This window comes from Mytilinidion resinicola (assembly GCF_010093595.1).
Source record: "Mytilinidion resinicola strain CBS 304.34 unplaced genomic scaffold BDZ99scaffold_7, whole genome shotgun sequence".
NCBI lineage: Eukaryota > Fungi > Ascomycota > Dothideomycetes > Mytilinidiales > Mytilinidiaceae > Mytilinidion > Mytilinidion resinicola.
In genome coordinates, this window is record NW_022985443.1 from 191,785 (window position 1) to 207,472 (window position 15,688).

The window sequence follows — 15,688 nt, forward strand, 5'->3', positions numbered from 1 at the left end:
TTCGTTTGAGGGTGTTTTTCGGTTGAGGGTGTAGGCCCGTACTACGTACGGGCTGATCTTCGATCATTGTGAAACAACCCGACGGGGCCCGAGTACTCGCCGGATACGCGAAAATCGACGATCTAGCGGAGAAAGGTATCATCCCCGCCGCCTATGTCTTTCACACAAAGAAACTTTTCAGATGGGTCGAAGACTCTGGCGTCTGCAAAGACAAATGCAAGGACTCGATTGTCTCCGCTTGTGCCTATCTCGCCCCAATAATCGACGAGGATAGCCCCGACCCAGCTATTGCCGAGAGACTGAACCTCAAGCACGACGCTGATGTCCAGAATGTCGCGATGTTCATTCATGCCATGATCGATGAGCATGCGTATATCTTTACGATACTCGACGATGCTAAGCTAGAAGAGGCCACTCGCGATATCGACGACGTCGAAGAGGATGAAGACGTGTATGCTAGCATCGCCACCCTCGCCAAGCTTACCACCAACCCCGAGTACGTGGCCACGACGGCGAAGCGCCTCTTCAAGTACTTAATGGCAAAGGGTCCGATCCCTGACAACCACCTGAGGAATCCCGATCAACCCCAACACCATCTCGTCTTGGGTTGCCATCTGATCGCAAGCCGCTATTGCAGCACCCCGAAGAGCGTCGAGGAATTTTGCAAGCTCACCGGTGCGTCTGAGGAGAGGTGTGGCACCTTCTCCCGCACGTTTTCAGAGCTCAAGAAATCCTTCGACCTGGTCAGTTCCAGCGAGCCGCGGGCCCAGCAAGCCATCGTTGCCAACGCACTCAGCCGGTTCTGTTCGCAGTCCCGGGGCACCACTCTCCCCGCCCAGACGGTGAAAGCAGATAAGATCTTCGGCGTCGCCATGGTCACCTGCGCGCCCTTCAAGCGCCTGCAGCTCGACGAGCTCATCATCGCGTCGCTCTGGCTCGCGAGCTACACCTTCCCCAACCCATACCCTTCCCTAGATGCCCTCTACAAGCTCACCGGGCTCCCGCGTCCGGCGGATTCGCTCGACTTAGACAAGGTCCTCAACGACCTCAGAACCGCCGTCGCGCGGGACGCCGCCCGCAACGCTGTCGCGCCCATCGCTCAGAAAGCCGGGCTGCCCATTACCGGAATCCATCAGGCATGCGAAAACTTCGACAGAGCCGCTTTGTGCGACTTTTTCTGGACACGCTCGCAGGAGGCCATCGCGATTGGCGCGGTGTATCTTGCGGCCCAGAGACCTGGCGGCCCGCGCTGGTTGCGCAAGATTGCGGCGATTGCGAAGGGCGTTACGGGGCATGAAGTGGGCCCCGAGGAGCTTGGCCGCACGGTTGGAGAGCTCCAAGCGTGGTTGCAAGTGGTTGGCCCGTTTAAGCCGAGGGAGCCGTTGCTGGAGAGGTATGTGGAGAAGGAGTGGCCGCGCACGCCGGTTTGGTGGGGATCGGATGATTCTGAGGGGGATGATGAGTAGGTTGAAATAGGGTTTCTGGGCGAAGAGGCATGTGAAGGGAGAGTCTATCAGCTATGTCTTATTATCCTTTATAGGCGCAAGTATCTTTAGATCCAGCTTAAGTATATACCTAAGAATACGTTTCTCTTTAAACTCTGTAAGCTTCTTTAAACTACTTCGTAGGCTGGCTCGTTATCGGTCGAGCTCCTTAATTATCTGCGGGCAAAGGAGGAGAGACGCAAAAAAAGGCTGGGTTAGTCCGACACCTACGTGACGCATTCGGTAGGATGGATCTGGGAACCCCTAGCGGCATCAGTCGTGGAAACTGGGTAGAGAAAGAAAAGCATATTAGAAATATCGAAGTCCAGCTCAGGATCCTACGCAAGAGGGGCAATGGGCTGAGGAACAAGGTTCTTTACGGCTGGGGCGAAGGACTGACGACGGCGATGATGAGGGAGATGATCAGGTCAATGAATGAAAGGGTATGGGTAGACTTAGTCTGGTTGTTAAGTACCATGGTTTCAGTCATGGCGTAAATCTAAACTACCCCACATAGACGCCAATTCTCACCAACCTCAACCCAGCCCAGCCAAAGTACCCCCATTGTCCACTACTAAGCTCCAGCTACTATAAATATCGATCCCTGTTTCTAGCTTTGGACTATTCAATCTGGATTACATACCCAAACTAAATGTCTTTTGATGTCCACCTTTAAATCAGACCTCAAGCTCTGGGTGGTATATTCTTACGATCTCGATGCACACCATCACTCTGATCCGCACACGAGCACTTTCCCTTTCCTTGCGGGGAATATTCCTGCTTCAGCCTGAATAGTTGCTGGTGAGAGGACCCTAAGTTGAGAAAGGTTGACGTTCCGGGTTCTCGAAGTTCCGTGGCCCGAATGCAGAACCTGCTCTTGTTCCGGGCAGCTCCTGAACTTGTACCAAAATTGCGGCAGCAATGTGCAACAGTACACCTCAAATTCCTCCATAATTGTCGTAAGGTACACCTAGTCCGCGCATTATACGTTTACTTTATATCAATAAGAATGGCCTCTGCATCAGTGGAAAAACCAAGATACATAAAACTCACATTCTACCTGAAACGCCTGCCTGGTTGCACCGAGGAGAAGTTCCATCGGTATTGGGCTCAGAATCATGCTCAAGTAGCAATGGAACATGACATCTTTAACAAAAATGTCCGCAGGTACAATCAAGTATGTAATCGCACCTTTTCCTAGGATCACACTGAACATCCCAGTCAAGCTAAGTTGGCCAAATAGTATCATATCCCTCCAGAGCTGAAAACTGCCGCGGCGGAAACGGGTATACCAACGCTCGACTGTGATGGCGTGGCGGAGATTTGGGTGGATAGTTTGGAGAGCTGGAAGGAAGTCACGAGCAATATTGATTTCGTGAAGGCAATTGCTGGTGAGTTTGATTCTTGGAATTCGAAAATAGCGAGATGCACTAAAGAATTGTTCAAGCCGACGAAACGCATTTCTTGGCGCAAGATCGAGCGATACTGATTGGGTATGATAATTTAATCATTGGAAAGGATGTTTTGTCGTAGTTGGTGGGATAAAACGACGCCCACTTCTTCTTCACTACTCTGCTCGACGCATGGAATATTCAATTCGCTCAGTATAGCTCGTACTATCCGGCATTTGCACTCTCCAATTTACTTAGCAAGCCAAGTAGGGGAAATAATTTACGAAATTCCCCAAACCCAGGAATAGAATATCTAGTGGGGGCTTTAAAGAGGCTGAACATGAGTTTCAGACCCCAGTTTGGACGCTCACCCTGCATCGAAAAGCTCGAAGCTGATAGGAGGGCGTTCTCGTTCATAGCTCACTTCTCCTTTATGTCAACTTTCGTAGCGATCCAATCCAATCCAGTTCAACCATAAATCACGTGATACATCCTCTGATTCGACGTCAACCATATCCAAACCTACGAATCCCCAATCTCCCTCAGATATTGGATTCAACCCCCCTACCCCTTCAACCCCCCATCAATCTCCACCACACTCCCATTCATATACCTACTTTCCTCGCTAAACAAAAACATCACCACCTCCGCAATCTCCTCCGGCGTCCCCATCCGCCCCAGGGCGTTCCCTTTCTCCATCCGTGTGATGAACTCGCCGCCCTTCACTACCCCGGCGTTGGTAGGTGTGTCGATGTAGCCCGGGGCGACGACATTGGTGCGGATGCCGCGTGGGCCGAGCTCGAGCGCCATGGATTTCGAGAAGCCGATTATGCCGTATTTTGTTGCGCAGTAGATGGCGTGCATGGCAGTGGGACGCAGGCCGGAGATGGAAGAGACGTTGACGAAGGAGGCGTTGGGGGAGACTGTGGTGGAGGTTAGTAGGGTTGGAAAGTGGGGGGAAGGGGGAGGGATTGGGATGGGCTGAGGATGGTTGAAAGCTCGGGACGTGAGCGTTAGTCTAATGGCATGTGCTTGGATCTTTCGGGGGTGTTTCAAAGCCGCTTCAGAAATTTTAGGTGTCGACTCGAGGACGCTGAGTACTCCGAGAGTCCGAAGAGTGCTCAGTAGGGAGACGTTCATGTCCTTCAGATATCTGAAAATGTGTTGAAGCAACCCCGGCAGCAGCATAGAAGCTTCAGAAGACGAGGGTTGTAGTGCTAGAACAGACCGTGCTGAATGAATGAATGTGTGCTGAACAACTTACGGTGGGGTATCACAGCCCTCGTGACGTTGAAGAGGCCGCGGAGGTTCGCGTTCATAAGCTTATCGTAGTAGGCATCCGTGAGCTCCTCAGTAGGTATGGAGGTTGGATTTACGCCCGCGCAGTTGAAAATATGGTTTATCCCATTTGGGTACTTGGAAGCGAGATCATTAACCCACGTCGTCACGGCTTCTGAGGAGCCGATATCGAGGGATTTGAGACCGAGATGTTCGTTTACGAAAATTAAAGTAGCAGTCTCTTGCAGGCCAGCTTCATTGATATCTGTCAGTTCTAGGTTTGCGCCATGTTTTGAGAGCAAGATGGCGGTGGCCCGGCTGGGAGGGGTGGTTAGCGTGCAGTTCGATTGAGATACTAGGGGTAATAGCTTTGGTGATTTACCCAATGCCGCTGCCGGCTCCTGTTATAAGAACGACCTTTCCTGCAAATTTACCAGACATTTCATAGATGTTCGTGGTGTTGCAGGAATGATTGTCGAAAGTGGGGGAAGACGGAGATATAGCGGACGTCACGTGATCGTGCTGAAAATGAAAGCCATTCCGCATGTGGGAATTCTCCAATCCGATTTGCACTGCCTAGACTCGAGCGTATTCAAATTCCTGATAATGCGCCGGAGTGCCTCAGGCAGTAGCAAACAGGAGGATACAGACCTTTGTCCAGCACCAGAACATGCCTCAAAGGCACGTGACATGGACGACCAAACGACCTCGGAGGCACGCGGGGCATGGAAAAGGTGACACACTAGCTCTAGAGCAAGCTGCCTCGTGTGTCCACCTGTCTGCCACTGCTTGGGTTGTTTCAGTGTGCTTTTTAGGAATCTACAGAAGATAGAAGCTCTTCGCCTTGGGCTATGTGGAAACTTGTTGAAGCACTTAAGCAGTGGTAGACAGGCGCACCTATGAGACAGCCTGGCTGATGAGTATTAATAGAAAGTGGCAGTCCACGAATCTGTGAGGCATATACACGCTGTTTCTATACTTGTGTCCATTTGTTTAGCACCGCTTGAGGTCCTTGAGTATGCTATTGTTATTCATAAAGACCAGCATTAGTAAGCCTGATAGCTCTCTGAATGACCTCAGACGGTGTTGAGCTGCGGAGTGCGCCACCTTTTTAATGCCCCGCGGTACCTTGGTCGCTTGCGGCCGGAGGCGGGAGAGGGGCCGGAAACAGCCCTATTCGGGCATTGGTAACAGCCGCAGAAAAATCCAGGGTCCAATGACGTCAGGTTTCCGATGCGCTCATCGCCAGCAACAACCGGCGCCCACCACCAAACTTCCGCCAAACGCCATGAATCCACCACCTTAGCAAACATAAAACTTCATGGAGAATCTGGATCGGCTTACGGCCGCCGGCTGTTCGCTCTACGACCTCAATGCCGAGTATCTCGATCAGACCGATTGGTAGCCAATCCGAATTCTTTGTCCGCGCTGTAGAAACAAGACATGCTAAATCGTGTCGTGCAGGTCTCAAACAACACTCGGTCCTCACGAGGACTGGTCTCAGACCCTCACGTGCTATGTGAACCTCATTACTACCTTTCCACATCCGGCATGCGTCTTCTGGGGCGATGACCTCTCCATCATACACAATCTTGCCTGGGGCAAGGCGACGGGTAATTTGGATGGACAAGGTATCCGGGCGCATGATGCCTTCGAGGGAGAGGCCCTGGGGTGCATCAAAACGAGTGTGCGGGGGCATACGGTCAAGGTCGGTAAGCACACCGCGAGTTCCGCTACAGCGGCCGGTATAGGAACTGACGTAGCATTCGGAATATAGCAAGCAGGTTCTTCCTACCGAATACCCCAGACTACGGCCCAGAAGCTACAATCATCATGAGTACCCTCCTCGAGTCCAACGGCCATCGCACCGGCGTGTTTGCTCAGCTACTACAGAATGCGACCGTCGAGCGCTCCATATCATGGGCTGGGCTTTCGAGGAAGCATAGCACCGCTACACGGACAAAGGGCTCGGGGACCCAACAAACGGGAAATAAAGACCACCAAGTCGATGAGAAACAGACTCAGCTCTTCCAGCGTTTCGCGGAGCTCCTTCCGAACGGCCTCGCCATTCTGGACTCGGAAGCCGAAGCGGTCTTCGTTAACGATGGATTTTTCAAGTTGACAACAAATAAGCCGAGCAAGGACTTTCGTGCCTGGCCAGAGAGTATCGATCCCAGAGACTACGAACGTGTTATGACGGCATATCGGAGAGCCTTTTCGGCACGAGAGGAGTTACGGGTGGAATTCCGGTCTTTGTCAGAGGATGAAAGCGAGCAGTGGAGGTTGTTTCTACTGAAGCCACTAAGCGAGGAGGTCGAAGCCGGATTTATCTGTGCTCTGGTGGACATTACAGAGATCAAGTGCGCGGAGATTGCGCAGGAGAAAGTCGCAAGTAATGCGCAGGAGAGGAAGGAGCAACAAGAGAGTGAGTTTTCGATTGTTCTAAGCAAAATATCGAGATCATGGCTGACTCCACACAGGGTTTATTGATATGGTATCCCATGAGGTACGCATGTTCAGATATCCGTTAAGAAGAGCATGTAGACTGACAGGTGGCAGATTCGGAACCCACTCAGCGCTGTCCTCCATTTAGCGGAAGAAATCAAGGATGTATCCACCGAGATCTCAAAAGTGGTCAAAGGGCAAAAGCAACAGCTCGAAGACATCAAAGATGCGGCCGAAACTATACTTTTGTGTGTGTCACATCAATCCGTGCTCGTCGACGACATTCTATCATTCTCCAAACTCGACTCGATGATGCTCTCCCTCATTCCTCGGGTCGTCCAGCCGAAATGGGCTTTCTCCACATCGCTCAAAGTCTTCAACTCTGAATTCAAAGCTAAGAAAATCGAGTTTGAGTACGTTATGGACATTTCGTACCAGACCCAAGAAATCGACTATGTAGTTGCCGACATCAATCGCATAAAGCAAGTACTTGTGAATCTTATCACCAATTCGATCAAGTTTACAGCCAGAAAGCATGGCGAAAAGAAGATCACGGTGACGATGGGTGCTAGCTTGAAACGCCCGACAAGCTACCCGCCGAACGTAGTATTCTTCGACTCGGAAACCGAAGCATTCCATATGGACTCCACGATGAGTAGCGATTGGGGAAGTGGGCAGTCGCTCTACCTTATGGTTGCAATCAAGGATACTGGAATTGGCATCAGCACAGAAAATCAGATCAAGCTATTTGAGCGATTCAGACAGGCCACACCGAAGACGCAGGAAAAATATGGGGGCTCTGGGTTAGGCTTGTTCATCTCTCGCAAACGTAAGCCAAATTCCTCGCTGTCTCCCTGTTGAGCTCTTGGCTGACACATATCCCAGTCTGCCAACTCCACGGCGGCGACATTGGCGTTAGTAGCAAAGAAGGTGAAGGCAGCACATTTGCCTTCTTCTTCAAAGTTCGCCGTTCGGACGGGCCCTCCGAGTCCGGCCGCCCTTCTCTTTCCCGTGGCGCGTCCATGAGATCGTCCCGAACGGCCTCCAGCAGTACTATTCCGCAAGTCCCCTCCCCCCGCCCATCTCAACTCTCTCCCCGCCCGTCATATAGCAGGAGCAAGTCCGCCGTCAGTCCATCCGCCTTCAGCAACAGGCCAGCCTATAACAGGAACACGTCTACCATGAGCATCGACACGGTCCTGGAGAGGGGACCTAAGCCATGGGAATTTGATGATACAAACGAGAGTCTCAGCCCAAGTAGCGCAAGGAGTAGTCTCAGCCCAAGCAGCGCAGGAAGCCAGAGGCCAAAAATTGTTAGTATAAGCTCGCAGCCTGGAGTAACGGGAGAAGACATCCCGAAGACTCTTAAAGATCCGCCAGTTGAATACAGGCTCGAGGCACACCCGGACGAGCATGACAGTGATCGCTACGAGGAATCTGCGAAGGTGTCAGAGCTAGTCGATAAAACCATTGAGGATGACCCAGAGGATCTGAGGCGGAAGTTACCTGCAGGGATAGATCGGAATACTGGGCAGAGCAAACGGCAGCAGAAGAGGGAGGAGAAAGAAGAGCCCACTACGACAAAAAAGATAGGCAACACCAAAGCTACTAGCGTCTCTGATGGCATAGATGCATCAACCCAGCTCCCAGAAAAGGAGGAAGAGCCGAAGCCCACCCTCCTCCTTGTCGAAGACAACCTCATCAATCAGAAAGTCCTCAAGCGCCAACTACAATCCAGAGGCTTCGTGGTCACGACGGCGAATAATGGCCAGGAGGCTATCGATGTCGTTAGGGCCCTCGCTGAGTCCTCAACCTCTTATGCTGTCAGCTCTTACCATTCCTTGGCTCATGCTCTCCCTACGCCGTCTCCTTCTCCACCAGCTCATGATTATCTCACGTCCACCAAGCTTCCATCCTTCTCTTGTATCTTAATGGACCAAGAAATGCCCGTTATGGATGGCAACTCCGCCACCCTCGTCATCCGCGAGCTCATGGAGGCGGAAGAGGTGGGCTGGGGTCCTATTGTCGGCGTCTCCGCCAATGTTCGCGAAGAACAGCGGTCAGAGATGCTGGGTGCGGGTATGGATGAAGTCATTTCGAAGCCTTTCAAAGTTGACGAGCTGGTCGCCCTGGTGAAGAGAGTAATGCGCAAAGGAGAGAGTCTAAGGAAGGCAATTGTGAGGGATCCAGAGAGCGCGGGAGAGAGCACGGAGACGCTTGTGCCGGCCAAACAGGGGAAAGAGGGAGTGGAGGGGTTTCAATTGTAATGAGTTGGGTAAAGAAAGGAATGGGAAAAGGATGTATCACTATGGATTTGATGGAAAATAGGAATGAATTGATGGGTGGCGGCTTAGCGGTGGCGTCTAGGTTTGATGCTATTTGTACAGGTATGTCGTGATCAGGCCATTCAATCTAGGATTTATCTCTATTTTACAGCTGCGAATCATGCGTTTCACCGCTTTGACCATTGATCAAGGTGGGTCGCCCTTTTCTCCCTCTACCCTTGTCCTCTTGCCCGACTGCTAAGCTCGCTGGGGCACCTCAAGCGACGTCAAATAATGTGACTTCCGGCCAGGCATCATGTTACCGCCGCGGCCTAAATTTGAATATGTGAGGAGGGCTTCCCTCTGCAGGTGTCGTACTCGTATTTTATTATTCTCATTCTCAACTTCGTCTCTCAAAATTAAATGGCTAACTAGTTTAGCGTCACCGATGTCATCTCGGGCGTTGACTACTAGGTTCAGCCGGGCGCCACTTCGTATATAAGTACGTGTTTGCGCCAAGACATCACGCCCTTTGCATTACATTCGCGCCCAAGCCGAATATTAGCGTTAACCAGAATTTTAATATATTGAACTAACCATATAAGTATTCAGAACTCCTTAAATTGAGATGTATTCTTCGTGTTCCTTGCCCTCAACATTTCCGACATAATCCTCCTCGTGGATCGCCTCAGCACCACCACGAACATGCAACCCCCAATCCCTAAGGTAGAAGACTATGGTATGAGCGCTACTACCGGCTTCCTACCTCCCAAGCCGCCCCTGGCTCATCTCTACGACCCTTACTACGCCCCATGGGAATCTATCATCGCTAACCTCCCTCACCAAATCTCCTCGAAGAATATCCGCTCCTCCATCCATACCCTACTTATCCTATCTACCACCAACCTAACCACTAAAGCTGAATACCAGCGCGCCTTCACCCTCCTCACCTTCCTCGCCCACGCTTACATCTGGGGCGAGCGTCCCCCCGCCGAACGGCTTCCCGCCGGGCTCTCCATCCCGCTCCTGGAGGTGAGCGAGAAGCTTGACATCCCACCAACCATCACATACGCGGCACTATGCCTCTGGAACTTCCGGACCCAGCAAGGCGCAACGCTAGATGATCCAGCCAACTTGCAAGCACTGCACACCTTCACAGCAACCGAAGACGAGAGCTGGTTCTACATGATCTCAGTCGCTATCGAAGCCCGCGGCGCGCCGATCATTCCCAGCTTACTCGCCGCAATCGACGCGACGAGGAAGGGCGATGTGCCGGCCTTGACCACCCACCTGGAAAGGGTAGCGGAGGTTCTGGGGCAGCTGGCACCGCTGCTGCGACGTATGCACGAGCGGCTCAGTCCCCAGATCTTCTACCACGATATCCGCCCCTTCCTTGCCGGCAGCCGGAGCCTTCCCAGCGGCCTGGTCTACGGCGTCGGCCCTGCCACGGAGGAAGAGGGGAGAGTGGGGCGGTACGGGGGTGGGAGCGCGGCGCAGAGTTCGCTGTTCCAGCTGTGCGATGTTGTGCTGGGGGTTCAGCATGGCGACGCGGCTGCGGTTGTTGTGAAAGAGATGAGGGAGCTCATGCCTGGTGCGCATCGCAGGTTTTTAGAGGATGTTGGGGCTGTAGCGGGTGTTAGGGAGTTTGTTGAGGGGAATGAAAGGGAGGCTGGGTTAGCTGCGGCGTATCGGGCGTGTCTGGAGGCGCTAAAGGTGTTTAGGAATGGGCATATTAATGTTGTTACGAGGTATGTTGTCCTGCCGGCTAAGAAGGAGGTGAAAGAAGGGGGGGAGGGGGAGGCGAAGGGGACAGGTGGGGCGCCGGTGATTGGGTTTTTGAAGCAGATGAGGGATGAGACGGTGGGATAGGTGTGAAAAGGACGGTGGGGCACCGGCGATTAGGTTCTTGAAGCAGACGAAGGACGATACAACGGGGCAGAATTTGAAAAGGGCCGGGGCCTCTGGTTCCGAGAGGGTGCTACGAGAGTGGTTCTCGCGGCGCAGTTTCTTTGGGGAACGTCGGCTGACGCATGGTGCGGACTACCGACGTCGCTTCAAGGAGTACTTATCCACTGGGTGTAACCGGGGACCCAGAGTCATGGTCTGGTGCTCAATAAAAAACTGCCGATAAGTGTTTCCTTAAAATACCAGTCGGTGCTTGTTGTCCCGTGGTTCTATGTCAGAGTCTCTTCATTGGGAGTTTGCCCTGCGGAAGCTACCTGTCACCATTCCAAGAAAGAAAATGATGTTGCAAAGGTGTCGTGGGCCGCGACGTGCAAAATCCCATCGATTGGTCCACCAAGCAGACTGAAGTTGCACATGCCGCTGGAATGATTCTATGTATCATGTTTGGATGCGGCGAAGTCATCGAAGCCTGAGCAGCGCTCCGCATAAGTGTTACGGACGAAAACAATCATGTTGTCCGCCAGCAAAGAGCTCATCGACCCCTTGCGTGGGCATGCCAGGCTCTCAATATCCACCGCAAAGCACGCGTACAGATAGCAACACCATGGAGCACAGCTTATCCTCAGAATGGTATTCGTTCGCTTCTCCACAGTAACTCGGTCCCCCGCAGCGGAGAGAACTGGTATAATGCTCATAAAGGCTTTATATCTCCAGGACCGAGTGCATCCATCACTACTAAGCTCTACTCTGAACCTTGCCGACTATTCCTACTTTTTCATCTTCGTCAAATCATGTCTTCCGCTAACTTCATTGGGACTGACAATCATTACCAGCCATTCGCAGGGTCAGTTCTAGGCCGGACCTTTGCCAACACCAGGTTTCCGATCACAATTACCATCACTATCACCCTCATCCTCCCCCTCCTCATCAGATACACCATCGCCCGGCTAGAATACTACCACCAACGCCGCCACATCTCCCCTACCCAACTCCCCCCCACCTATCCATGCTTCATCCCCTACATCGGCCACCTCCTCTCCCTCCTCATCTCCGGCCCCACCTTCCTCCAACGCGCCACGTAAGTCCCAACCCTTTCTCCACCCTCCAACCCCTTCCAAACCTCCCCCACTCACCGCTCCCACAGCACCCACGCCGGGCACCTAACCTCGACCCGCCTCACCCTCCTCACCACCCCGCTCTACCTCTTCCAAGACCCCGCCACCGTCCGCGCCCTCTGGAAGTCCCCCGCGCTGTCCAGCCCCCTGTCGTCGTATGTCTACGTCCTGGGCCGCATCTTCGGCATGCGCTCCGCCGCGCTCGCGGCCTATCGCGCCGACGACTCCGGACCCTTTCTGAAACCGTACTCGGGGAGTGCGGTGCTGGCAAAAGATCGAATAGACTACATCACGCATGCGGACTTGCTGAGGGAGTTGACGGGGGTGGGGTTGGGGCCGTTGACGAGCAGGACGGTGAGAGGGGTTCTGAGCCGGGTGGGGGAGGCGGAAGCAGAGTTATACGGGGGATGGGTGGAGAAGGCTGATCTCTTCAAGCTGCTGCGAGGGGTCGTGGGGACGTCGATTATGGAAGCGCTGGCGGGGCCGGCGTTGTTGGAGCTGAATCCGGGCTTCGTGGAAGATTTTTGGGAGTTTGATAAGAGTGTGCCGTGGTTTGGGCATGGGATTCCGGCGTTTCTGATGCCGAGGGCGGTGAGGCGGAGGGAAAGGTTGAAGGGGATGTTGAAGAGGTGGTATGGGTATGCGAGGGAGCGGTTTGAGGAGGGGATGGTGGGCGAGGATGGGGACGGGGATCCGGCGTGGGGTTCCGAGCTTATGAGGAGAAGACAGGAGAGGTTAAGAGAGGTAGCGGGACAGGATGAGGATTCGATGGCGGCGAGTGACTTGGGGTTGGTGTGGGCGTGAGTTGGGCTCTCTTCTCGCCTCCTTCCTTTCCTATGCTTGTCTCTTCGAAGTTGATACCGAAGCGTCCTGGTTGACTCTTGAACATAGCTCTGTCGCAAACATCGTCCCCTCGACTCTAATGGCGACGTTCCACCTCTTCGCTCAACCAGGGCTCCTCGACTGCGTCCGCGCCGCCATCGCTCAAGGTAATTGTCGAGTTGAAGGTTCAGGATTCGACCTCAAGGCTCTCATGCAAATCCCCCTCCTCGCCTCCATCTACGCCGAGACCCTCCGTCTCTACACAAACTCCTACTTCGCCACCCGCTCCCCTCACTCTGCCACCTCGCTCGGCCGATGGATGCTCCCGAAAGATGCGATCGCGATGGTCAATTCGCGTGTCTCTCATATGGATTCGGGCGTTTGGAATGCTGCCCATCCCTCGTATCCAGCGCAAACATTCTGGGCAGATCGGTTCGTCAATGCGGAGGGAGAGTTCTCGGCGGAGGGGTTTGAGGGGAGTTGGATACCGTATGGAGGTACGTAGTCGTTTTTCGAACTTGGGCGGATAATCTGTTAATCTCGATAGGCGGACACGCGATATGTCCTGGCCGATTCCTGGCGAAGACTGTCATCATCCTTGTGATTGCGTTGATGGCGGAGCGGTTTGACGTTGAGATCTTGAACAAGTCGGTGGACATGGATATGGGGAAGCTTGGGCTTGGTGTTTTAAGGCCGAATAAGGCGATTGGGTTTAGGATTAGGAGGAGGTATGATGGTAGAGGTCAGGTTGAAAAGTAGGAGACCTTGATAATTGGAGTTTAGGGAAAGAATAAACTTGGTGCTTCGTGGGTTCTACAGCTAGCGACAAAGGCTGAGTCAATCTACCAACTACTAGATTAAACACAGTCTTATTCTTTTAGCTGTAGGCGGAGGCCGCCCTCGTTGATGGCCCTCCGGGCCCTTTCTGTAAGTAAAATGATCAGGGAACATTGTCGGGAACGCACGAAGTAGCCTCAACACCTATCCCCACAAACTCTGCTCTGGAATGAGGAGAAGGGTGATAGCTTCCAACTAACAGAGGTTCTATGAGCCATGTTGACTGGTGATAATTTGAATCAGCGGTAACTGCAGTGCACCAAGCAGGTTCAGAAGTTTGACAAATTGACAAACACCAAGCTGAGGAGATAACCCGTTAGCGAATTCGCATGGACAAAGTCAACACAGCTCTCGCGCATTGTGAACGAGAAGTTGGTGTAGAGAGTCTAGCACGTGGTCCAACGCTTTGAGGCGCCCCCGACCAGTGATCGAGTGAGTGTATCAACCGTTTCAGCCGTGAGTCACGAGCGATAGAATCAATCATTTAAAAATTCAGCAATGCGCACATCTACTATACATGATCCTTAATACTCATATTCATAGAACAGTTTCTCAACAAGTGCTTCTACTGATATCTCGCTTTGCTCATAGAGATATCTAATCATACTACATCGAAGCCCTCATCTTATTCGAAACGTCAACATGTCCAACGAAGCACGAAACACAATGCTCCCACCACCACCAGTAAGATCTCCGTAAGCGCTTTCAGAGACCCACCAACTAACCCACCACAGCCCATCGATCCCCGCCTCCTCAAACCAGACCCAGGCACTCCCCCAAACCCATCAACCCCCCAACTCGACAGCAAACCCCGAAGCCACAAGAAACGCCGCCTAGACCTCCCAGAACCCCCGATACCCCCACCCTTAAAGCGCTCCCCCTACGCCCCAACCCCAACCACTCTCCCGGGCTTCCTGACCCTAGACGAGTTCCGCCAGCCCCACCCCCCCGGCCTCCGAGACACCCAGGCCTCTCAGTCGCTCCTGCACCCCTCGGCGCGAGAAGCTCCAAACCAGCGCGCGCTCGAGCGCATCCACCTCTTCCGCAACCTCTGGCGTGTCTGCATACAGGACCAGTACCCCATTTCTAACAGCTTTAATCTAGCCGCTACGTGGCAATGGTGGGACGACTTGCTCGCCCGCCACGGCTTCGGTTCCGAGAAATATATCGCGTCGTGGATCGCTGATATCGGGAACGAGATCAGGGAGGCGAAGGAGAGGCGGAACGGGGTGTTTGAGGCGAAGTTTGAGGGGAAGGAGAGGAGGGAGATGTTATTGGAGAGTCTGATGGCGGGACGGGTGAGGGAGAAGGTGGATAGGGTAGTTGCGGTTGGGATTGCGAGGAGGAGGTTGTTGGAGCATTTGGGGGAAGTGTGGGGGGTGGAGAGGGAGAAGGCGGGGAGGTTGGTGGTGGCGATTTCGGGAGGGATAGGGGGATAGGGGAGGTGGGTTAGGTTGAGCTTTGAGTTTGGAATCAGAGATGAATGAATGTGCTTGTGTTGTATGTTTGACTGATTGAGGATTTCATATATTACGCGAAGCATTGAAAATGATTGACATCACGTGAGCATGGTACAGAAAATTTGGGAGAAAGTGGTATCATTTTCTACCTGAGCGTGGTTCATAGATAGCGCACAGGCCTCTTTAGATTCTATTTACCTAATACCGATGGCGGTGCTAGATTTGGGGTGCAATTATCACATCCTCTTCTCAAAGATACGTCTCACCTATTATCGGTCCCCGATGATAGTGGCCCTGGGTCTGTGTGACCATGATGTGCCTTCACCTCATCATCTAAAGCATTAAAGTCGCGATGACGAATCGTGGGTGAAGTTGGGGTGTGGTTTGCCCCGGACCCTTCAAACCACTCAAGCGGGATCGATTCGAACCCGGATTCGTCTTCGTGTTCGTGCTCAATATCGCGCCGCGCCTTTGTCTTGCGCCTGTAGTGGATGCAGAGAAGCACTGTGAGGACCGTAGCAACTGGGAGCACCAAGACGACAGTCGCGATGATGACTGTGGTGTTGCGCCGCCGTGCGCTGAAGAGAGAGTCACCTGGGGGCGTGCCAGGTGAGGGTGTGAAGCAAGCGGCCTTAAACTCAGGTTAAATTGATGTGAACTCTGATTTCTATAGACGTCTAGCTAGTT

The 15,688-nt window shown here is 53.0% G+C and overlaps 5 protein-coding genes across 5 annotated transcripts; all 5 read left to right on the plus strand.

Annotated features, from left to right (window-relative positions):
* Window positions 1-338: 338 nt before the first annotated feature.
* On the plus strand, window positions 339-1,466 carry BDZ99DRAFT_474937 (uncharacterized protein; the record flags this gene model as incomplete). Its single annotated transcript, XM_033721942.1, has 1 exon — window positions 339-1,466. The coding sequence occupies one exon, from the start codon at window positions 339-341 to the stop codon at window positions 1,464-1,466; it is 1,128 nt and encodes a 375-aa protein (XP_033578332.1).
* Window positions 1,467-2,164: 698 nt separating this feature from the next.
* BDZ99DRAFT_274319 (uncharacterized protein) lies at window positions 2,165-3,228 on the plus strand. The gene is made up of 3 exons (XM_033713929.1): window positions 2,165-2,661; window positions 2,728-2,875; window positions 2,932-3,228. Exons 1-3 carry the CDS (start codon window positions 2,347-2,349, stop codon window positions 3,015-3,017), a joined length of 549 nt encoding a protein of 182 aa, XP_033578333.1. The 5' UTR covers window positions 2,165-2,346; the 3' UTR covers window positions 3,018-3,228.
* Window positions 3,229-5,445: 2,217 nt separating this feature from the next.
* BDZ99DRAFT_461454 (uncharacterized protein) lies at window positions 5,446-9,347 on the plus strand. The gene is made up of 7 exons (XM_033719624.1): window positions 5,446-5,554; window positions 5,618-5,865; window positions 5,931-6,578; window positions 6,634-6,659; window positions 6,713-7,427; window positions 7,484-9,074; window positions 9,303-9,347. Exons 1-6 carry the CDS (start codon window positions 5,475-5,477, stop codon window positions 8,863-8,865), a joined length of 3,099 nt encoding a protein of 1,032 aa, XP_033578334.1. The 5' UTR covers window positions 5,446-5,474; the 3' UTR covers window positions 8,866-9,074; window positions 9,303-9,347.
* Window positions 9,321-10,966, plus strand: BDZ99DRAFT_274382 (Indoleamine 2,3-dioxygenase). The gene is made up of 2 exons (XM_033713931.1): window positions 9,321-9,364; window positions 9,475-10,966. Exon 2 carries the CDS (start codon window positions 9,568-9,570, stop codon window positions 10,729-10,731), a length of 1,164 nt encoding a protein of 387 aa, XP_033578335.1. The 5' UTR covers window positions 9,321-9,364; window positions 9,475-9,567; the 3' UTR covers window positions 10,732-10,966.
* A 592-nt stretch (window positions 10,967-11,558) lies between these two features.
* BDZ99DRAFT_440177 (cytochrome P450) lies at window positions 11,559-13,709 on the plus strand (the record flags this gene model as incomplete). Its single annotated transcript, XM_033717698.1, has 4 exons — window positions 11,559-11,845; window positions 11,912-12,682; window positions 12,774-13,201; window positions 13,252-13,709. The coding sequence occupies 4 exons, from the start codon at window positions 11,559-11,561 to the stop codon at window positions 13,461-13,463; spliced, it is 1,698 nt and encodes a 565-aa protein (XP_033578336.1). The 3' UTR covers window positions 13,464-13,709.
* Window positions 13,710-15,688: the final 1,979 nt, after the last annotated feature.